Raw genomic sequence first — 23872 nt, 5'->3', positions numbered from 1 at the left:
GATCAAAAGCTCATTGTGGATGATAGCCCCATGCTGGTACTGGGTGTTACAGGTCAGTGCCCACTAAGAAAATGAGGAAAAAGGTAACTAATATACAAGAGTTAGAGAGATGAGAGGGAGAGGGAAGGAGGGAAGATGTAGAAGATTTAAGTTAGCAAGGTTATCATGGACTAGACACTAGATGAATGTGGAAGAAGGGAAGGTCATCAAAGAGGTGGGAAACACTAATATAGACCCAAATGGCAATGTACCATATAATTCTACTTCCTAAAAGGCAGACCAAATGGATGAACCTTCACCAGGCCCTTACAGAAACACATGAACCACAAGACAATGGTGAGGGTAGGATCAAGTCTAACCTAAACTGCTGACTATTCTTGAGAGCTTCTAGAGAGTTTTGGACTTGTTCAATTAAGTTTGCATTTTCTACTACTTTTCTATGTATAATTTCCATCCCTCTGTCAAGCTCCCTCTTCACATCATTTTCTTATTTTCTTGATGATTCTTGGAATTCATCCTTGCATTTCTTTATGTCTCCATTTAGCATGGCCAGCTGATTTTTAACGTCTTCTTTTTTTTCACTCTCCCTCCAATCTATTAACTCTCTTTGTACTCCTTTCAATTTCTTATCTATTAGTTCTAGTTTAGTGATGGCAGCATCAACACGATTATTGGTCCTTTGTTGCTTTCCTGCAAGTTCTACCAGTGGGTTGGTCAGGGTTGTATTGCTCATGGCTTCAATTTGAAGTTCTGATCCTAATGACTTTTCTGTTTTGGTTAGATATTTTCATTGTCAGGGTGGGTGATCTAACTGGATTTTCTTGCATTTGATTTTTCATGTTATTTCTTTTGTGCTGTGGTCTGCACATGACAGTGTATGGGTGGGTGGATCAGCCTTAATGATTATTATTATTATTTTGGTTTTGGGAGGTAGGGTCTCACTATGGTCCAGGCTAACCTGGAATTAACTATGTAGTCTCACGGGGGCCTCAAACTCTTGGCAATCCTCCTACATCTGCATCTCAAGTGCTGGAATTAAAGTCAGGCGCCACCACACCTGGCTTATTTTATTTTCAATATTGATTTATTCATTGTGTTTAGCTTTTATGTTCCTTATAGATTGTATATGTGATTCCTTGTCATATTTTACTGCTATAGATATTTTGTGACATTTTCAACTGACTTTTAATTCTGTTGATTGCTTACATTACTTTGCCAGAAGCCTCTTCATATGATGTAATCTACACTGTCAAGTCTATAATTTTACTGCCTGTGCTTTTAGAGTCCCATCTAAAAATCACTGGCTGCATCATTTTCTGTATTTTGTCTTTCATCAATACAGGTATCCTCAAATGAATGAAGATAATGTTTCTGTTCCGTTCTCTTGTAGAAATTTCATACTCAGGTTGAAGTGTTAGGTCTCTATGGTTATTTGTGTCAAAATCATAAGATTTATAATGCCCTAGGAAACAAATTCTTGGGGCGTGCCAGTGAACGACTTTCTTGATTATGTTATTTTGGATGGGAGGGCTCAACCTAACTTCAGTGAAACCATTCAATGGTGTTGGGTCTGAGACTGAATTAAATAGAGAGGTCAAACTCAGCATCAGCATTCAGCAGCTGCTTATGTTCCTGATGCAATGCCTTCGACAGTATGAAGGACAGTGACCTCAACTCCCTTAAGTTGATTTGTGAGGAATTTTGATGACAGAAACAAGAAAAATAAATAATATACAAAGTGGGGCCATTGCAGTGATAACTCTGATTATGTTGTGTGGTGTCCTTTTGAACTGGTTTTTCTGTGCAATGTGGAATAGTAGAAGTTTGGAGTAGAAAAATCCCTAGAATTCTGATATCAGACCTTAATGAACCATTCTGATGGGAGCTTGGAAGATGACCAGGCCAGGAAAATACGCATAAGGTAGCTCACAAGGCTTCAGAGATTTATAAGGACTCTATCAGGAACTAAACTAGTAGTACATATTTTATTATGGCAAAGAATATGGATACACTCTGTCTATATACTGAGAATATAAGTGATGCTGTATCAAAAAATAATAGATGAATTTTTTGGTGGAGAAATTTTAAGATAGTGTAGTGTAGCAGACAGCTTCAGGTGTGCTCAGATGAACTTCCAGACCAGGCACTGTTATGGTAGAAGAGATTTATTGAAACTCACAGATCCAGGGGAAGTTCCATAATGGCAGAAGAAGCTGGCATGCTTTCATAGGACCAAACAAGCCTAAAAAAACAAATGCCACATAGCATAGCACACTTCAAGAACTCCAGCTAGGCACACTTTGCATATCTTCAGATTGAAATCTCAAACTCACCACCACACCTTAAGATCTGCCCAGTGACACTTACTTCAGTTCAGGCGGCTACAGATGCAAACTACAAACTATTAAATCAGTGCATATATTGGGGGTCATCTATTCAAACTACAACATTATGCCTCTAGCCCCCAATAGATTCCTAACCTTTACACATTGGAAATTTTATTCAGTTCAATTTTAAAGGTCCCCACATTGTTGACCAATTTAAGATAATAAGTCCTATAAAATAAAAAAAGTTAAATCCTTCCAACATGTAAATGTACAGAGTAAGCATTTTCAACTGGTATAATACATAGCAAGGAGAGCCTAAAAAAATGCAAACTCAACCATCATCAAAAAAACATCAAACTTCTGCTGTTCAAGTTCAATATAACCAGAGACTGACAGTCTCCCTAATTTCTCATTTCACCCCTCAAGCTGGACAGAGTAGCTAGGGAACACTTTCATCCCAGGCCAACCATCTGCTCTATAACTATAACTAACGCTTTCATTCTCCTGGTATATCTGAAACACATTCAGCTCTGATTCATGCAAACCATGGTCCATCTTCTGAAAGCTCTTCCAACCTATTAGGGCATCCCACCCTGCCTCAAACCAAAGCACATCTCAGCAGCATCTCTTGTAACTATGTGCAATTCATGACTAGTCCATGCATTTTTCATGCTACTTAAACCACTACCAGGTAGGCAAGACACAGCCATTGTCTTAATTCAGGGACAAAACTAATCATGACCTTGAAAATCAGGTTCCTTCTCCAGGCAACTCTTCCAAAAGAGTTTCATTTCTATGACAGTCTTTCCTCAGGCATCCTTTCCATTGATTTAATGTACTTGGGCCATCTTCCTTAAGATTGCTAATGTGTTTGACAATAGTAGGTTCCATAACCTAAGGCCAGTCTCAGTGCCTGTAATTTTAACTTGCTTGAGGTTTTCCAGCTTAAAATCTTAAATCTCTCAGTCCAATTATTTTTAGTCAAGCACATCAGTCCATTACAAATTTAACCTTGAGATAACTCTCTGGGCCTGGGCAACAGAATACAGCCAGCCCTTATGCCAGTAACCCAGTTCCAAAAAAGTCCTCTGTAGTCTTTCCTTCCCATAAGAAAGTTCATAAGCCAAGCCTCGAAGTTCAATACTGTGTGCACTGAGCATTCTCAAACTCTCACCAGAATAGTCCATAAAACTTGACTTACCTCTCTAGAAGGCATCTCCAATTGCAAGCACCAAGTCCATGACCATTTCTCCAGAACAAAAATTCCAAAAGACCAACATCCACATGGTCAGGTTCATTGCAGCCTAGTCATGGCTACCAACTTCTGCAGCAGACAGCTTCAAGTTCACTGAGATGAACTTCCAGACTAGGCATGGTTATGGAGGAAAGAATATTTATTGAAGCTTACAGATCCAGGGGAAGTTCTGTAATAGCAAAATAAGTTGGTTTGCCTTCACAGGTACAAACACAGAGAGAAAGCACAAGCCCACAAGCCATAAGCCACACAGCACAACACATTTCAGGAACTCCACCTAGACATAGTTTGCATATCTTTAGATTACAATCTCAAACCCACCACCACACCTTCAGATCTGCCCAGTGACACCGCCTCCAGCCAGGTGGCTGCTGTTGCAAAGTACAAATTAATAAAACACAGAATATATTGGGGGCCATCTATTCAAACTACCCCATATAGCATTCAGGCTGTGTTATGGCTAATGCTCAATGGATTTATGTAGATCTGTAATGGGAGAGCACAGAAAAAAGTGAAAAATATGAGGTTTCTGACTGAGAAGGTAGCTGCAATTGTTAAGGGGATTATCATCATTAGAGAGAAATATACTATGTCCTGGGAAACAGGAAAATTCCCAAAGAGAAGGCTGAACCTTACAAAGGCTCCATCTCATGGAAACACAAAGTCACTTGAAAGTAGAGAGCCTAAACTGAGAATACCACTGATGTAGTTCTCTGCTAAGAAACAAACAAAAAATCAAGGGAAATATTTTCCAAGGATCAGCTTGGACAGCAACTGCAGTCAAGGAGACCAGGTTCCATCTCAAGATGGGAGCATAACTTACATTTTTTTTATAATAAAAGTTTCAAGTATAAGGGGAGGTTAGAGGCTTACACAAAGTTCCGAATTAAGGCAATGTGACAGTCAGATTCCCAGCAAAGAAATCCTGACAGACCATCATATGATGCTGGACAGTTGAAGTCTAAGTGTGAATGGACATCTACGAATGTAGACATGACTGGACAATGGGATTTTCACTGAAGGAAAGCTGAAGGCTTAGAGTGTACCTTGCCAAAGAGAGGGTGAGTGTGATGCAGGATGCAGAACTGAATGGATATACCTACCCAATACCAGTGAAGCCCAGATGATTTCATCATCAGCCCTAGACACTGGACACAGAGCACATTTCCAATTGCCCAGTGCTGAGCAACTAGCCCATCATCAATGGTGGTAATCTCTAACAGTTGCAGTGAAAGTGGCTGTAGGCTCTGGGCCCAAGACCCATACTCGTTCACATTTCTTTCTGCACTAAATGTTCTATTCTTCATATCCATCTGTTCTGAGGTGAAACATCAGTTAATACCTTCCAGAATCATCATTGATCAAGCTCCCAGTATACAGGTAGAATGCAGTCAGCCTCCTTGCCTAAATATCACATGAATTTCCACTAGCCCAGTACCTTAAAAGGTCCTTGTTTTCACCTGTAAAACCTTGTATGCTGAACCATCACAATACACATTATTCTCTGCTTTCTAGCCTTTAAGATTTTCACCATAATGGCCCATTATACTCTGCTGATAGCATTGTAAAGCTTCTTCAGTACAAAGTTCCAAATCTCCGTATTCTCCCCCCATACAAGTTCCAAAAACACTAAAATCCATAGTCTGGTTTCATGCAACAATGGCTCCACTTCTTAATACCAGTTTCCATTAACAGTTGCTTTCTTCTTGTAAGGACAAAACATACAACCAGAAATATTTTATGGAAGGAAGAGTTTAGTTGTGTGTTGCAGTTTTTAGGGACAGACATTTCATCATGATGGGGAAAGTATTGCCAGAACAGACAGCTGGTATTCCCACATCTCCATATCAGCAGGGTGGAAGTAGAGAGTGAGCTTAGCATGGCAGAGTGGGCTTGGCTATAACAACCAAATGTCCACCCCTAGTGACACACCTACTTCATCAAGGTTCATCTCCCAAATGCTCCACAAACTGGGCATTCCCACATGACGCTATGGAAGACTTTGTACATTCAAGCCACCAGAGAATGAATTTCTAATTGAGGAAGAAAGGCCAAACCTAACTTTGATTAGCACCATTCCATGGGCTGATGTCCTAGTTTAAGTAAAAATGAGTGAAAAAGCTGAGCCTCAACATTCATCTCTCTGCTTTCTAACTGGATAAAATGTAGCAAACTCCTTCATGTTCCTGCATCATGCCATGTCTTCCATAATTGTAAACCCAGACTGTTACTTAAGATAAACCATTTCTTTTTAAAGTGTACTTAGTCATGAATTTCTGTCACAGGAAATATAAAAGAAAATATACTTTTTGATCCATTTGGAATTACTTTTTGTTTATGAAGCATGGAAAGAATCTGGGTTGACTATGCATATTCATATCCAGTTTTGCCATCAATTTTTTTTGAAAAGGATGGCTTTCTCCACTGTATGTCAAAAAGCACCTTGGGTATATAAGTGAAATGATTGTGAGTTCTACTTTCTGTTCCATTGGTCTGCATGTCTTTTATTAACTTTTTATTGACAATTTCCATACATATGGAAGATATACCATGATTATATTTCCTACCATCTTCTCTTTTTCCCCTCCCAATGTAACCTGCACATAATCCCTTCTATCTAACAATCCCTCTTCGCTCTTCATGACATAATTCTGCCTCTCCTATTATACAGATCTTCTGGAGGTAGTGACAGCAACTGTACAGTCATGAATGCCATAGCCACTTTGTGCCAGAAAGACATTATGGCAAAGGATTTATCCTTTAATTTGGCTCTTAAATTCTGTTTTCTTTTATTATTATTATTATTATTATTATTATTAATGACATGTTTTCTATGGCTACATCATCTATTGGTACACTCTCTTCCCTCATCCCGACCCCCATTCCATTGGGAGCACTCCTCAGTGGGGTTGCAGGTATTCCCCATGGGATTGTGGTTTATGCTTTGTGGAAGCAGCACTGAGTTATATTTTGGGGGGAGGGAATGCCTCTGGGCATGATGTTTCAACCTATGGCTCTTACAATCGTTCTACCCTGTCTTCCGAAAAGTCCTCTGAGCTGTGGTGGGTGAGTTTTAAGTCTACTTTAGTGATGATTTCTTAGGACTCTCTGGATCTCTGTTTTGTGAAGTGGTGTGTTGCTTCAGGGTCTGTCTCCTATACCCTGTTGCTGAATTTCAGGTTCAGTATGGAAACAGCACTCATGCTTGTCTCCCCAATTCCTCTATGGATTCAGCTGTGGCTTTGCTGAAGTGTGAGGGGTAGTTTATCTCCTTGGGTCTCACTACCTTCTGAAAAAGAAAAACAGATTCTCCAATGGAGAGTGAAGTTAGCTTAGTTTAAATGTGATAAATATTATTAATTTAGGGAGAATTTGATGTATGTAGCCCCTGTTTTACCCCAAGACTAGTTGAGAGCTTGACACTGTAGAACATAATCTTTGTCTGCATAGGAATTTGATGTGGATCCCAATTCCACATATGGGATCCTTTACACTGAGTGGATCTTTTAGCCAATCAGAAATATATTGCTTCCCCATTGAGGCTGTGTGCCACTATTGCACTGGCATGTACATCATGTCCGGGTGTTTGCTTCTGAGTAACTTAGACCTCTGGTTACTCAGACCCTTATTAGCCACTTTCCCCCAGTAGTCATGTAGCACTTTCCAGCCTGGACGTGCTAATTGTCTAGGGATTGGCTTTCTTCTGGAGTCCAGGCAGGTCTCTTCTATGCTCTATATACTCAGCATATGGTGTCTTCAGCAAAACGGATTTACCCTTTTGCCTTAGGCTGGTAATCAAGTGCTTTGACAGAAAACTGCCTTCGTTTGCGGAACTCATAGGTTTCTCCAATCAAATGTGGGTAGCAACCAATCTCTGGTACTGGGAATTACAAGCCAGACACCGAAAAAAAAAAATTTTCTTTTAAACTTAGGCTTTATCCCACCCTCTCCAGGGCCCTTCTTTTCAGTTGCTTCCCCTTTACTTTTTTTTTTTTTTAAAGTAGGGTCTCACTCTAGCTCAGGCTGACCTGGAATTCACTATGTAGTCTCAGGGTGGCCTCGAACTCATGGCAAACCTCCTATTTCTGCATTCTGAGTCCTGGGATTAAAGGTATGTGCCACCACGCCCAGCTCTCCCTTTACTCCTTTTGATAGTTTTATCTTTTAGGCTATCTGCAAAGATAAAGTTTTCTGTAGTACCACCTCATTTTGGATTTATTTTTGTGTTCATCCCCCCCCTTCCATTCTCCCAAGCCCCTCCAATCCTACTGTCTGGGCCTTGAGTTGTCTATCAAATATGTCAGAAACTCATGCAGGTCCAGGTTAGGAGCTTCATATAAGTGACACCGTGTGGTGTTTGTCTTTTGGTTGTTGATCTGTTCCAAGTCTGTCTATTTTTCTACAAATTTCATTTCATCATTTTGGCTCTTAAATTCTTTCGGCCATCTCTTCTGTAGTGGTCCCTGAACTTTGGAGTTTAGGCTGGAGATGTCTCACTTTATGTTGAACTCTCCCTTATCTCTTCCTGCTCAGAACGTTGAGGAGGTTTTATTTTTTTTTTAACATTTTACTGACAGCTTCCAGCTTCCAAATTATAGACAATAAACCATGATAATTCGCATCCCCACCCCCACTCTTCCCCTTTCAAATTTACCTTCCATCAGATCCCCTCTACCTTTCAATTAGTCTATTTTTTGTTTTTATGTCATCATTTTTTCCTCCTATTTTGAAGGTCATAGTGTCAGACACTATGAGGTCATGAATATCAAGGCCATTCTATGTATGGAAGATTGCATTGAGCCGGGCGTGGTGGTGCACACCTTTAATCCCAGCCCTCGGGAGGCAGAGGTAGGAGGATCGCTGTGAGTTCGAGGCCACCCTGAGACTCCATAGTGAATTCCAGGTCAGCCTGGGCTAGAGTGAGACCCTACCTTGAAAAACCAAAAAAAAAAAAAAAAAAAAAAAAAAAAAAAGATTGTGTTGTAAGCAGTTCTCCCCTTCTTTTGGCTCTTCCATTATTTCTGCCACCTCTTCTTCAAAGGACCATGAGCCTTGGAAAGTGTGATAGAGAAGTCTCAGAGCTAAGCATTCTCCTGTCAGTTCTTCTCAGCACTATGATGACTTTTGAGTCATCCAGTTGTTTCTGCCTTATGAAAAGAGAAGCTCCTCTAGCCAAAAGTATGAGTAGCATTAATATGTACACAAACATAAATATTTAGAGTACAATTTTGTGGGCATAATATATCAATTTAGCCACAGGACAATAGTAGTTTTTCTCTTAAAGCTTTTGACCTCCTTAACCTTGGGCTTTTCAATAGGTTTTCAGTTCTAGGCATGAATTCTGTTCAGGACCTCAAATCAAATCAGAGAGTAGTTGGTTTCCTTCATAACCAGATAAGCCATCATTGCACAGGGTGGCTATTGTATGTCATTTTTATTTTTATTTTTAGAGAGATAGAGAGAGATAATTGGCTCACCAGGGCATCAGTCACTGAAATTGAACTCCATATGCTTGCATAACCAAGTGGGCATGTGCAGCCTTTTGCTTGTCTGACCTTTGTGAGTCTGACTAACGTGGGATCTGGAGGATCAAACATGTGTTCTTAGGCTTCACAGGAAACTGCCTTAATCGCTAAACCAACTCTTCAGCACACATAATTTTTAGTTCCATAAAAATACTAGATTTTTTCTACAACTGTACAAAAAAACTATAGGCATTTTTATAAATTCTGCATTGTATCTATAGTTTGTTTGAGCTATTATGGTGCTTTTACCAGTGTTGATTATTTTTTTCATATTTTATTTTATTGGATAATGCTGACCCCAATGAATGTTTTGTGCTTTTGTATCAGTGCAATTTCCTGGCAAACAGAAAATATTCTATAATTTAAAGATATGCCTTCTTAACAGAAGTGCCTGTCTTTTTGTCCACTTGAAAATCACTGTACTTGAGTCCTATACACACACACACACACACACACACACACACACACACACACACACACACACACATATATATATTTGTTTTTCGAGGTAGGGTCTCACTCTAGCCCAGGCTGACCTAGAACTCACTATGGAGTCTCAGGCTGGCCTCGAACTCATGGCAATCCTCCTACCTCTGCCTCCCAAGTGCTGGGATTAAAGGCATGCACCACCATGCCCGGCTGTTGAGTCATTTATAATAGCAAAGATTGTTCCACATTGTTTTTAAGTTTCTAAAAACTAAATGTTACCAATAAGATTGAGTGATGAAATTTCTGCTTTTTCAAATGCAACTTGACTGTTTCCAATAACCAGCCCTACTTCAATCTGCATACAAAGATAAGAATTAGCATTTTAATATCACGCTTTTAGGCTTCTCAAAGCAATACTAAAAATAAAGGGAAAATGAAGTCTCTTTGCAAAACAAATCTAATCAATTTTCTAAATTACATTTACTTTTCTCATAGCTACCTTCTACAATTCCTACATGCTATATTTCAAGGCCTATTATCTTGTCAATCCCAGTACTTGGGAGGTAGAGCCAGGAGGATCAGAAATCAAGGCCATTATCAGCTACATAGAGAGTTGGAGGCCAGGCTTGGGAAACATAAGAGCCTTCTGTCTTTTACCTGCAGCAGGTTCTCCCTTCAGGATGCTAGGATCTATAGCTTCAATATCCTTCACCAATAAACCAAAAAGCTTATCATTGTAGCTAAATACAAGCTGCTGTCCCACCAAGAAGGCCTGGTTGTTGAACTGCTGGATAAACTCTGCTGCCATCTTGTCAGTGTCATAAAGGTTGGAGTCGAGATATATATATATATATATATATATATATATTTTTTTTTTTTTTCTGTAGGAAATCAATCTCAAGGGTCATCATGCCAACACACTGTTTGGCTTTGTCAAATGTGTATAAAGAGAGTTCTATTTCTTGCTCAATAGAAAGTCCAGCCCACTTTCACTGAGTTAAACTGAATGCAATGCTCCCAGGAACTACTGATGGATGAGTCCTCAGGATAAATGTGTAGCTATGACTGGGGGAAGTCCTCACAACCACATGCTGGCCAGATTGGAAATCCTCTTCATTCACAACTGCACAATTAGTTACAGATAATTCATCTGTAGGGCATCTTGCAGCTTGCATACTCCGGCCCACCATCTTTGGTGACACGTCTGGCTGGCAACTCTGATTCTTTTTTAAAAATATTTTTTGTTTATTTTTATTTTTATTTGAGAGTGACAGACAGAAGAAAGCAGAAAAAGAGAGAATGGCGCACTAGGGCTTCCAGCCACTGCAAATGAATGCCAGACTTTTGCATCCCCTTATGCATCTGGCTAATGTGGGTCCTGTGGTATTGAGCCCTGAACCAGGGTCTTTAGGCTTCACAGGCAAGTGCTTAACCGCTAAGCCATTTCTCCAGCCCTTTAAAAATAGAGGATTGATATCTAGGATATAGAAAGAACTCAAAAAATTAAATAGTAAGAAACCAAACAAGCCAATTAAAAAATAGGCTATGGAACTAAATAAAGAGTTCTCAAAGAAGAAATATGAGTGGCATATAAGCATCTAAAAAATGTTCTACATCCCTACTCATCAGGGAAATGCAGATTAAAACTACATTGAGATTCCATCTCACTCTTATCAGATTGACTACCATCATGGAAACAAATGACCATAAATGCTGGTGGGGATGTGGTAAAAGAGGAACCCTTCTACACTGTTGGTGGGAATGCAATCTGGTCCAGCCATTGTGGAAATCAGTGTGGAGGTTCGTAAGACAGCTAAAAATTGATCTACCATATGACCCAGCTATAGCACTCCTAGGCATATATCCTAAGGACTCATCTCATTACCTTAGAAGTACAAGCTCTACCATGTTTATTGTTGCTCAATTCGCAATAGCTATGAAATGGAACCAGCCTAGATGTCCCTCAACTGATGAATGGGTAACGAATATATGGCACATTTATACAATGGAGTTCTACTCAGCAGTTAAGAAAAATGAAGTTATGAAATTTGCAGAAAAATGGATGGATCTGGAAAGGATTATACTAAATGAGGTAACACAGGCCCAGAAAGCCAAGCATCACATGTTCTCTCTCATAAGTGGATCCTAGCTACAGATGACTGGGCTTTTGTGTGAGAAGGAAAACACTCAGTAGCAGAGGCCAGAAAGCTAGAAAACAGATAGAAAGGGAAGTGAAAGGAAGGGAGGGAGGCACTTAATAGGATGGTATTGCATATATGTAAGTAGAAGAATAGATTAATGGGGGGTGAAAAGGCCCAAAATGAGGTGTGGGGAAGAGATTGAGTAAAGGAAAGGTGGAGGAACAGCTAATCCAAATCTAAGAAGACATAAATAAAACATATGTAATCCTACTTTTTTGGACAATGGAACATTTAGGAGCTGTAGATTGTTGCTAGAAAATTTTCATTGCCCGGGATGGGATATCTTCCAGTGATTTGTTGGCCAGGGAGATCCCTGATACCCCTAAAACATTATAGGCCATTGCTAAGGCCCTGGGTTTCCCACCAGGACTAGATGGTAAGACCCTATTGCTGAAGAAAACTCCATATACTTGGGCTGCAAGGCCACTGAGAAATCTTGCTGGAACTGAGCTGATAACCTCCTCCATGTAGACTAGCTGACAGAAAGCTGGAAAAAGCCATTCTGCATGCAGTTCAATGGGAGAAAGACAAGTCACCAGTGAAGATATTCATCAGCGGACACTGCAAGCCTTATAATTGGCCAGGCAGGCCAGATGAGCCAACGGGTGCAATAGTGGCACGTCTGTTATGGGGGAAACAAACTGCCCTCTAATTTGACTGGAGGCCCACTCCATGGGGAGGGAATACATACTTCATACTGAAAACTTCAAACAGGTGTAGTCATAAGCTCTAGGGGTGTAATGTCTGCTGTTGTCTGGCCAAATATATATACTATGCTTATCAAACTGTCCAGTAAGCACTTCTGTTAATGTTCATACCCTTATGTTAATGCTACTCTCACTTTTGGTAGAGAATCTTCTCTTTGCAGATGGCAGTGACCTTGGGACAACTCAGAAGGTATCATGGTGATGGAAAGAAATGTCCGAATTGTTCAGTACTGCAATATTGGTATCACAACTTCCAAGGCTCAGGGTCTGATGTGGAAGAGGTGGCAGAAAGAATGTAAGAGCCAAAGGAAGGGCAGGACTCCATACAACATGTTTCCTCCAAACACAAAATGACCTGGATGTCCATGGTCTCACAGTGCCTGATACTACCTGGAAGACCATCATAATAGGAGGAAAAGATCAAGACATCAAAAGTAAATGAGAGACTGATTGAGATGGGGAGGGGGTATGATGGAAAGTGGAGTTTCAAAGGGGTATGTGGGCGGAGGGAGGGTATCACCATGGGGTATTTTTTATAATCATGGAATTTGTTAATAAAAAATAAATAATAAATATTTTAAAATTAATTAATATATTTATTTACAATGAGAAGAGAGAAAATAGGGCCTCTAGACATGCAAACAAACTCCATATGCATGCTTCACTGTGTTCATCTGGCTTTACATGGGTAATTAGGAATCAAACTGTGGTCATTAGGCTTTGCAGGCAAGCGCCTTAACTGCTGATGCATCTCTACAGCCTCTATTGTTGATGAGTCTAATCAATGAAGACAGATGTGTTTCTATTTTTGTAGTGTTGTTAATTCCTTTCATTTGTGTTTTGTCCTTCTGGTTGATGTGTTCTATCAAATCATTGATTTGCATATATTTTACTATTCTTGTATACCTAGAATGAATACCTTTATTGAAGAAACTGTTTTATACCCTTATATCATGGTATGCTCTCACTTTATATGGTGTTCCTCATGTGTTGCTGAAATTGATTTGGTAGTATTATTTTATTATTGTGGGGCTAGGGATTGAACCTAGAACCATATTAATATCCTAGGCAGTATCCTATAATTGAAGTATCCGAAACCTTTTCTATTCTTTTATTTTAAGTCTGAGTCTAAGTTTACCAGACTGACTTTGAACTCATTCTGTAAATGAGGCTGGCTGTGAGCATTAAGTCTTCTTCCTTTGGCTTTCAGAAGTAGGATTACAGGCCTGTGCTACCACAGCCGGCTTGATTTATGGAGAATTTGTGCACATGTGTTCATCAGGATATGAGTCTACAGACCTCTATCCCTCCCTCTCCCTTTTCCTTCCATCCCTATCATTTTTCTCTAGTGAGGATGGAGAAAAAGAAGAGCCCTTCTATGCTGTTGGTGGGAATGTACTTGGGTCCAGCCATTGTGCAAATCAGTGTGGAGGTTCCTGAGACAGCTATAAATAGATTTATCATATGATCCAGCTATAGCATTCCTAAACATACATCCTAAGGACTTATCTCACTACCTTAGAGATACTTGCTCAACCATGTTTATTGCTGCGCTGTTCACAATAGCTAGGAAATGGAACCAGCCTAGATGTCCCTCTGCTGAGTGGATAATGAAGATGTGACAAATTTATACAATGGAGTTCTACTGTATGGTAAAGAAAAACGATTATGAAATTTGCAGGAAAATGGCTGGATCATACTTGGTGAGGTAACCCAGGCCCAGAAAGCCAAACATCACATGTTGTCTCTCATATGTGGACCTTAGCTACAAATGATTGGACTTCTATGTGAGTATAAATAAAGCTCAGTAGCAGGGGCTAGTAATCTAGAAAAGGGATATAAAGGGAATAGAAAGAGAGGGGGGACTTAATAGGATGGCATTGTATATATGTAAGAAGAACAGATTAATGGGGATGAAAAGGCCTAATTAAGGTCAGGTAAAGAGATTAACTAAAGGAAAGGTGGAGGAAAGGCTAACCAAATCCAAGAGGTTGTAAATAAGTCATATGGAAACCTACTTTTTCAGACAAAGCAACACCACAAAGGCAAAGATTGTTACTAGAAAATTTTCAGTGCCAGGATTGGGATACCCTCCAGGCAGTTGTTGGCCAGGGCGGTCACTGATGCCCCCCAAATATCACAGGATATTGTCAAGGATCTTGGTTCCCCACCAGGAATAGATGGTATGACCCTATTGCTGAAGGCTCTGCATAATTGGTCTCAAAGTTCACTGAGAAATCATGCTGGAGCTGAGCTGAAAACCTTCTTGTAGACCAGCTGACAGAAACCTGGAAAAGCTATGCTGCATGCAATTCAATGGTAGAAAAAGAAATCACCAGTGGAGATACTGAACAGTGGACTTTGCAAGCCTTAATTTTGGCCAACCAGGCCAATTGAGCCAATGGGTACAATAGAGATGACCCAGGGGAAAGTTCCATAATGGCAAAAAAGAGAAAACCTACCACCAAAAGCAATCAAAAACTAGTAACCAAACAGCAGGACTACCAGGCAGAACTCAAGCACTTCTGCATACCTTAGGCTGGAATTCAAGATCCATCTCCAATGACACATTAGGGCTGGTCCCTGGGATCCACATACAGTGACATGTCTTCCAGCCAGGCAGCTGCAAGTCCAAGAGGCTTTAATAGAACTAATTCTATTGGGGGTTATCCATTCAAACTACCATATTCTTCATAACTTATAATGTCATCTAAACAACATCAAATTCTGCATCAGAGACAGAAGAGGACAAGGTGAAGCTCTCTTTCTCTACAGTGTTCATCTCTGTTGTGCTGGTGTGACACACACCAGCTCTAGGGAGCAGACTCACCACATCCCACTGTACCAACCACCTTGGACCAGCCTAGGCTTTGCTCCTCAGAACCCCTTGCTTTATCTAAGGCACTGTGTCTTCCAGAGGAGACCTCTTCTCTGCCTTCTCACTGCCCAGCAAGATTGTGGATTGGTGCATATGTGCCAGGCTGGGTTCTGGCTCCCTTCTGGCACCTTCTTATGCTAGGCCAGGATGCCCAGCATTCACTTCAGTTATTTTTGATTTAAAGCCTGCTTTATCTGTTATGAATATAACTACTCTTGTTCATTCCTTCTTCCCATTTGCATAACATGACTTTTGGCAAACTTTCTGGTTCAGTCTATATACATCTTCACTCACATGTGAAATAAGGCATTCATATTTGGAAGGCACAAAAGCTTGCTTTCTGGGGTTTGTGTGATTGACCTCTTGTGAAAATTGGTACCTTTTTGCCTTATTATGCTTTTAACCTGCCATGTAGTTCATGATTATTGAACTATCAATATGTCTTTATACTTGTGTTTTGTTTCTTCTAAATTTTAGAAAAAAATGATAATGATAACTCTCTCCAAGTAAAAGAGAAAAATGGGAGTCCTTGCCAGGGAAACTTTGGTGCAAAGAAGTTCTGTGATGAGAGAAATGATATTCTGCCTCCACTACAACTTCAGGAGTATGATGGAAACACAAAGATAAAGGCTGTGCATGAGGACCCTCAAAAAAGGTGAGGCAAGCACAAGTTTGCACATACCCACTAGGTGGCAAAAGCATCTGGATTTCAATTCAGTGGCTGAGGCCCTGGCATGCCCCCCCCCAAATAAATAAATAAATAAATAAAAGAATAGATTAAGTGAAAGGCAGGCTGGCTTACATGTATCAACCCTTAGGATTGTGCTAACTTTTGCTCTCTATGGTTATTACATTTACCATCGCATTGCTGGGACAAACATCTGACCAGAAGCAGCTTATGGGGGGATAAAAGGAGTAGTTCAGGCTTACAGATTACAAGGAAGGCTCCATCACTGTAGAAGAAGCTAGGTAACTTCTATACATATACAGCATAGTGAGAATACCCAACACCAGCAACTATGACTAGCCAGAGCTCAAACTGATTCTCTATATACTTAGTAGGGCTGGACTCAAGATCCTCTCCCTGACCCCCACCGAGTAACAAACCTCCTCCAGCAGGGCTCCACCTGCTGAAGACTAAGTAGAAAGCTTAATCTTAATCAAAACATACCAGAGGCTTTGGGGAAAATGTATTTGCATTCACACTACCACAGTGAGTTTTCATGTCTCAGTGTAAAAGTGGAGAGTTACAGAAATGAAGTAGTGCCAAAGCTGTCCTAATTGGAGTTCTGATTATCAGTGAGTTGAAACTGTACAGAAGACTTTGTGGCATTTCTATACATTTCTGGATATTTCCTTCTACCCATTCCCCAACAGCAACTCTTCTACTTTCAAAGACAAAAAAGAGCATGTGAAATGTCATGATGAATACCAAGAAAAAAGTCTTGAAGTGAGAGAAATGTCTTACACACAAAATGAAGTCTTGGAGCCTTGGCTTAAAGTCACAGTGAGTATTTTGATATGTTAATAATGCACAGGAGAGGCATATCATGGGGAGTTCCTTTGATCACATTTATAAACAAATGCAGAAAAGGAAAGAAAAGGAAAAAGGCTGACTACACAAAACCCCCAGGAAGAAGGTAAAGGTATAAAGAACTACCAAGAACATGGAGCAGCTCTGCAACAGATCTGTTTCAGTCACTTTGAGAGTGGGATTTTTTTTAAGACTCTGAAATCCTTGGCATAAATGCTGGTACATTCTCTGGTAAAATATGATAGGATCTGAGAAAAGGTAATTTTTGAATAGCATAATTTCAATATCTTGGATGTAAATATTGAAAGAGAGAAAACAAATAGGAAATATCAAGATGGATGGAAGGGAGGGAGGGAGAAGGAAGGGGAGAGAATGAAAGAAAAGGAGAGAGAAATGACAGAAAGAAGGAATGAAGGGGAAGAAGGAAGGAAGGAAGGAATAAAGAGAGAAGAGGGAGGGGAAAATAAATGTCAATTTGTTCCAATATTAGTAGTCTCTTAATGTTTTATTTATTTAATTATTGGAGACAGAGAGAAAGAGGCTGGTAGAGGCATAGGATGGGCATGTCAGGGCCTCTAGCCACTTCACATGGGCTCCAGATGAATGTGCACCTTGTGCATCTGGCTTAAATGGTCAGTCTTTTAAAACTCAATAGATCAGAATAAAATATCATAACTTCATGTTATTTCTCTTCTTTCCTCTTCTTCCTTCGTATCTTCAGATTCTAAATAGGAGAAAATATGGCAATATATCGCTACTAAATTCACTCCAAAGTCACTGTAGTGTGCCCTTCACACCAGTTGATGTAAGAAAGAATGGTGATGACAGCTGAGAGTGCACAAGGGAAGAGGGGTAGGTCAGGTTCAGCAGGAGCTGTTGGCCTCTGACGTCATTGTTCTTTCTTTCACACCCTGTATTTCCAGTACATCAAAAAATGGGCCCCAATCTTTGTCCAGAATGCTACTAGTGCCTCTACATTAGAAAATAAGCACCTGCAGATTCGTGCAAAGAACAATAAAAAGGTATGCATTGATGGCGTTCCTTGTACCAATCCAGGGACTGGTCTGTTTTGGATTTTACCCTGCCTTTTCTTCACACAAATGAGTATCTTGGTGAATCCATCTGATAAACCAGTTTCTGCCCGGTATTAGTTGATATCACAACAATGGGACAACTAGCGGCAATGCAGGCTCAATTCAGGTGTACCCATTGCCCAGACCCACCTCTTCTCCCACTCCCTGAAATCCTCACACTCTTCACCTCTGTCTCTGCAGCTGGTCATGAGGAAGAGATATGATGTCTCTAAGCAAGCTCTTAACCTTGAAAGGTTCTTCTATAACTCTGGTATGGCTGACTATAGTAATTCTAGATCATGGGACTGTCTGGGAGGAATATATAGGGATGGTAACTTGGGGTAGATCTGTGCTTGTGTTGGCCCAGACAAACACCACTGTAGCTTCTGAGTACTTTATAATCACCTTTTGAAGACTTGATTCATCGTGAAAATGACATGTTTCTGAATCAAAGAAGCTGCATGGTTGCTACACTGCAGATTATCCAAGAGAATTTCTCTGAGGTGAGCTCATAGATCCTGTGCTGATATCTCACTGTGGTATAGGGCTGAGTTGTCTCCAAGACATGAGATAGTAACAATTGCACTAACTCTTACTCCCTAAAGCTCGTGTCCTTGAAATTGGAAAACAACAAATTGTACTGGTTATATAGCCTGTCAGATGAGCTAGAGAAGCAACCCCCACCCCCCAGTTTAAGATTGGGAAACTCTCCAACAATAAAGTGAAAAGATGAGATTTGGGATGAGGATAGGTGGTAGTGCACAACATGGTGCATGATGGCAAGAAGATGTAGGTCCTAAGTCCCAGACTACTCTCCTTTCTTGGGATTTGACTTATTCTCTCCTCTCTCTCACTCTCTGTCAGCTGAATTCAACATGGGAGTTGAAGAAGGTGGAAGAGTTGAAACTAGAAGAGCTGAGGCTAGAAGAAAACCCCTCGTGCGGTACCTTCTCAGATGAATCTGACCATGTAAGGTAGATGTAGCCTGCTAACGCTTTTTGTCCTTTCTGGGAACCATTCCCCTCCCACCATAGCCTGAACTAATCATGAGGTGAACATCTGTAGGATGAGGCAGCACTGGTTCTGTGGGAGGGTAACAGTGCACCCCTCTTCTCTTTGTGTGTCCTCAGCTGTACTCCCAGGCCTTGTTTCCTTGTGACTGGTCCCCTATCTCTTTTCACTTGGTCTGAATTGTGTTTTCCACATCTGAGAAAATAGCAATCTTCATCATTCTCTCAAGTGACTCATCCAGAGAGCACCTGTTTTCATCCCATGCCCTGAGCGGAGTGTTTCTGTCCTTGTTCCTGCAAGGTCCCTCGCCTGTCTCAGACTGCCTTCAGGGCTGTCCCTCCTCATGTGGAGGGCGGCCTGAGGTGCTGGGCTATATCCTCATATTTTCTGTTCTGGGCCTTTGTTGGGAAAGCTGCTCTTCTTGGGAAGGAACCTGAAGACTCCCTGGATGACTGGTCTCGAAGTGGAATACTTCTGGGATATAGAGTACTTCCTGGAGCTGGATGAGTGGGTAGAAGGTAGACAAGGCTGAGGAGATTAAAAACACAGTGGCCTCCCTCCCTCCATCTTCCCTTCCTCCTTTTCATGCCTCAACAACACATCATTGTATCTCATGTATTCTAGGAGCCCCAGGTATCCAGAGAGAAACAAGTTGATTCCTTTGGCCAAGCGGTACACAGCGTTCTTCAGGAGAGAGCAAAGTGAACAAATGAGGTGGTAACAGCCTTTCTTCCCCATGATGAGCTGGGGACTTACCCTTAATTCCCTATGGGTCTGTAGAATGGCTTCTATCTCCTGGAAGTGTCAGTTTCTTATGCTGAAATCCCCCTGGATACAAAGGCTCAACTCCACCCACATCCAGTGGAACCAAGCCTAGTAAGGTGCATGCTTTCATTCTTTTCTCGGGCCCCAGGATCAACCAGGAGCAGGTGAAGGACAGGGCTGTAGCAGGGGAGCCATTTTCTTCTTCCTTATGGCTGACCCAAAGCACCAGAGTAGATAGAGCATTTTTCCAATCCCTTTGCTTTCTCTTTCTCCTTTGTATCTACTCTCCTATGCCCTCTCCCACCTTGATACTCACTGATACTGAGCTCTTCCTCCCTTCTCTGCTCTGCATCCTTGCTCCCTTGCCTCCTTCACCTCTCTGCCCCAGCATCCTTCAGATTGCTGGGCACCTAGAGAGGAGGCAGAACCCTGGGCTCCCACCCCATCTCCTACATCCTACAGTGCATCCTGTGCAATCCTCAAAAAATGGAATGTGAGGCAGGGAAAGGAAGCAAGCCCTGGAGCCTGGACTCCCAATTGCAACTTCTTGTGGCCCTATAGAAGGGGTCAGGATCATGTGTTGGAATCTACCCAACAAGAAAGAGAGTGAGGAGTTTTAGAAGGAGCTCTAGTGAAAGAAAGGGTGCCCAAACATGAACACCAGTTAATCAATCACTTGTTTTGGTTTTTGGATTTTGGATAGTGCTGTCCTGAACTGTAACCCCAAGTTGTTATGCCTGGTAAGTGCCTGCCTTCATCATTCTCTGCTCTTCCTTATGTACATGACATCCATGCTGGTCCATAAGCCTGTTGTATCTTGTCTAGACTAGATAGCATGTTTGCCTCAGACTGTAATCAACTCTGTATGGCATATATTCCTGAAAAGAACTTAGATATTCTCCTGTAAGTGCACAGACAGATGGACAGTAAACACACCTGCACGCGTGCACACGCACGCACACACACACACACGTTTCATATAATACCAGAGATATTCAGTACCCCAAATATGATATGACACCTGTCATTCCAGTGTCTTTTCATGCCTAGTTCTGACCCTTCTTCCTCCTTGGGCCTCTTGATCTCCTTGAGTACTCATTGCTCTTAATTCCCTCTTCCTTTCTTTAGGAAGGCCAGGAATTATTCCCAGCAATTGCATCTGACAATGAAGTTCCAGCACTGATAAAACCATGTGAGGTGAGGAGGTCCCATCAAGATTTCAGGAGGTAGCAAAGAGGGATTGCTCAGTGGTTAATGATGCTTGCTTATAAGCCTTGGCAGCCTGGGTTCAGTTCCCCAGTATCCACATGATGTGAGAGTCACAGAATGGCATAATCATCTGGAGTTTGTTTTGCAGAGGCAGGAGGCCTTGATGTGTGTGCTCATGTACACACACACTCATACAAACAAACAAATAAATAAATAAATGTATTTTTAAAAGATTTCTGGAACTGCAAGGGTAGTTATTTTCCAAGTGTCTTTTTCTTCCAGGAAAGCTATAAAGGATCTGAAACTCTGAAGAATCTGGTGGTACAATTTCTATTTCAGTAAGTTCCAGTGGAACCATGAGGAAATAGTGGGCAGAGCTGGGATGGGCCACATTAGCACAGGTATGTGCCTAGGGGTTTTCTGCTGTCATTTGGGGCCTGTGTTACAGAGATAGCCTGTTTCCCTCTGCTGTGCCGCTGCAGGTATTACTTGATCTATGACTATGGAAATCGATATGACCTCCTCAGTGCTTACCATGATGAAGCTTGCTTCTCTTTGACCATTTCCTTCAACCACAGTGACCCACACCAGTGAGTACCACAGCTCAAGCTCTATTCTGGAAGTAAATTTCCCTAAACATACCCTGGTAAGGCCCTAAAAATATCCATAGTGGTCGAATCAGCCTTCTGTTGCCCCTTTGCTTCCAGAACAAGTTTGAAAGATTACTTCAAGTATAACAGAAATATAAAGTGGTTCAAGAACTCTTGTAAGTGTGTCATGGGGGAGGGATGATCTGCATGAAAAAGTGTTGTGAAGAAGGCAATAAAATGGTACTGGAGCCAGGGTTTTCTAGCTTCTATCTATGCTTCCCTGTTGCTTAGTTTTGAAGATGCAGCTGTTAAAGCATACAAAATTTGAAATTGTGTCCTGCCTCGATGAATTACCCAAAACTCAACATGACTTTAACTCCTATGTGGTGGACATGTGTACATACATGGTAAGCCTTTGTTTCCTCCTTCACCCATGTGTGGAAAGCTGTAAGAAAAAGTTTTAGAAGGGTAATAAAAAGCCTTAGTTTACTGTTCTTTCTTTTCAGGAAAACATGATTAGCTTTTCTGTCAATGGGATGTTCAAGGAAGGTCGGTAAAAAATCTCACAAACATTCTTGTGGCCCCCTTCTCCTGGCTGAGTTCCCTTTCAGTACATTCCCAGTCACATTTTTCCCCATAGGTTTTCTTTCTTGTTTCTTCCTTTCTGATTTATTTCTTTTTTCTTCAAAAGATACCAATCTGACCTACATCTGTATACACCTACCCTGCACATATCAGTTATCAAGGACATAAGCTGTAGATTTTGATGGCTCTTTTCCGTGACCTTATTTTTTTTTATTTATTTATTTTTTAATATTTTTTTTTAATTTTTATTTATTTGAGAGCGACAGACACAGAGAGAAAGACAGGTAGAGGGAGAGAGAGAGAATGGGCGCGCCAGGGCTTCCAGCCTCTGCAAACGAACTCCAGACGCGTGCGCCCCCTTGTGCATCTGGCTAATGTGGGACCTGGGGAAACGAGCCTCGAACCGGGGTCCTTAGGCTTCACAGGCAAGCGCTTAACCGCTAAGCCATCTCTCCAGCCCTTCCGTGACCTTATTTTGAGAACTTTGACCTAGTAGCTCCTCAGCTTCCTCATTTACAGAGCAAATAATATCAGTCTCTTAGAGAACAGCAAAGTGGGAATCAAATCAATTTGTCAAGGATCCTAGCCTTTGTTGGAGGGTTGATTATTTACTTTGTTTCCCTCTCAGTCCCTGGAACTTCCTCATGACTCTCAGTAAAAAATTGTCCCAGTCTGACTTCCTTCAGGGTGTCACTAAAGGATCTGGAAAGACTCTGGGGAATGCTGTATTAGCTTTTAAAGCATTTGTAAATCTAATATATCATTATATTTCTTGTCACCGAAGTGGAAGGGAAGTTTGAGGGATGTGTTCGTGCTTTCACCCGGACCTTCATCTTAACATCTGACAGCTATTCCAAGTGAGTGCTATGTTGTGAGTGGCAGTAGGGACCCCCAGCCAAAATAAGTTGGGCCACAGGCATGATAGTACAGTTTTAGGGACTTTTCAGTACCACAGAAAACTGACAGATAACTACATGGAAAAATCTAGGTTTGTGGTTAAAGAACATGGATTCTAGAGTCAGATTACAAATATATTCTTTGATTGACACCAGCCCTGGCTAATTAGCCATGGGTCATTGACCAGATTGTAAGACTTCTCTATGACTGACTGCTCTGTGAAAACGTGAAAGTGTCCACTTCTTTTGTAAAGAGTAAATGCTCTGAAGTTAAGCTTGCACTCTAATGAGGCTGCCCTCTGAGGCAATTTCTCAAAGTAGCTCTGTGGCAGCGATAAAGGACACAAGCCGTGGAAGCAGGAAGATAGATGAGCAGGGTTTTGAAAGGAACCAGATAACTTAGTAGCAGTGGAAGCAAGATTTCTCTTGAGAGTGTGGGGTTGTTCATTTGTCAATTATCTGAAGATCATTTTTTTTCCTTTAGTCTGTGTATTGTGAATGATGAGATGACTGTGAGCAATGTCAGTCCAAATAAAATGAGGAGTTCCTTCTCCAGTACCCTGTTCACAACCTCCTCCAACTCAGTGGTCACCCTCACAGAGAATCAGCAAGAAGTGGGACCAGATTCCTCAGTCCAATATGAGTGAGTGCTGGGAATCTCTGAAAATAACTTAAAAGATGTGGGGACTTAAGAGAAATGTTCAGTTAATCTGTTAAAAACAGTTATTTGGAGATTGCAATTTTGAATAATGGAATGAATGTAAATACTTTAATCCATTAATTTGATGGTGACAATGTAAGTAATTTTAAACAATGTAAAGTTCAGATAATATGGATATATATATTAGAAATTATTGAAAGTAATAAGAAAAACTGGACATGTTGAG

The 23872-nt window shown here is 41.0% G+C and overlaps 2 protein-coding genes across 2 annotated transcripts; one reads left to right on the top strand and one right to left on the bottom strand.

Moving 5' to 3' along the window:
* Positions 1-4026: 4026 nt before the first annotated feature.
* On the bottom strand, positions 4027-10726 carry LOC123456557 (vesicle-fusing ATPase-like). Its single transcript, XM_045139917.1, has 6 exons — positions 10619-10726; positions 10411-10522; positions 10180-10376; positions 9816-9891; positions 4686-4900; positions 4027-4068 (listed from the first exon to the last, which is right to left on the bottom strand). Exons 1-6 carry the CDS (start codon positions 10724-10726, stop codon positions 4027-4029), a joined length of 750 nt encoding a protein of 249 aa, XP_044995852.1.
* A 1913-nt stretch (positions 10727-12639) lies between these two features.
* Positions 12640-23632, top strand: LOC101616627 (nuclear RNA export factor 2-like). Its single transcript, XM_004658977.3, has 16 exons — positions 12640-12685; positions 15800-15977; positions 16700-16829; positions 17780-17878; positions 18131-18260; positions 18344-18432; positions 18794-18898; positions 19241-19426; positions 20834-20902; positions 21197-21252; positions 21397-21504; positions 21622-21680; positions 21796-21911; positions 22011-22053; positions 22874-22946; positions 23470-23632. The coding sequence occupies exons 1-16, from the start codon at positions 12640-12642 to the stop codon at positions 23630-23632; spliced, it is 1650 nt and encodes a 549-aa protein (XP_004659034.3).
* Positions 23633-23872: the final 240 nt, after the last annotated feature.

The sequence above is a fragment of the Jaculus jaculus genome, chromosome X (genome assembly GCF_020740685.1).
Source record: "Jaculus jaculus isolate mJacJac1 chromosome X, mJacJac1.mat.Y.cur, whole genome shotgun sequence".
NCBI lineage: Eukaryota > Metazoa > Chordata > Mammalia > Rodentia > Dipodidae > Jaculus > Jaculus jaculus.
The sequence above is the reverse complement of the archived record's forward strand: the minus strand, read 5'-3'. Positions and strand labels throughout refer to the sequence as shown.

Coding starts and splice junctions, on each gene's coding strand:
- LOC101616627 (XM_004658977.3), top strand. CDS start 12,640: ATGGTGATGGAAAGAAATGTCCGAATTGTTCAGTACTGCAATATTG. Junction 16,830..17,779: donor AGCCTTGGCTTAAAGTCACA/GTGAGTATTTTG, acceptor CTGTATTTCCAG/TACATCAAAAAATGGGCCCC. Junction 18,261..18,343: donor GGGAGGAATATATAGGGATG/GTAACTTGGGGT, acceptor CACCTTTTGAAG/ACTTGATTCATCGTGAAAAT.
- LOC123456557 (XM_045139917.1), bottom strand. CDS start 10,726: ATGGTGGGCCGGAGTATGCAAGCTGCAAGATGCCCTACAGATGAATTA. Junction 10,523..10,618: donor AATCTGGCCAGCATGTGGTT/GTGAGGACTTCC, acceptor ACTCAGTGAAAG/TGGGCTGGACTTTCTATTGA. Junction 10,377..10,410: donor TGATTTCCTACAGAAAAAAA/AAAAAAATATAT, acceptor ATATATATATAT/ATCTCGACTCCAACCTTTAT.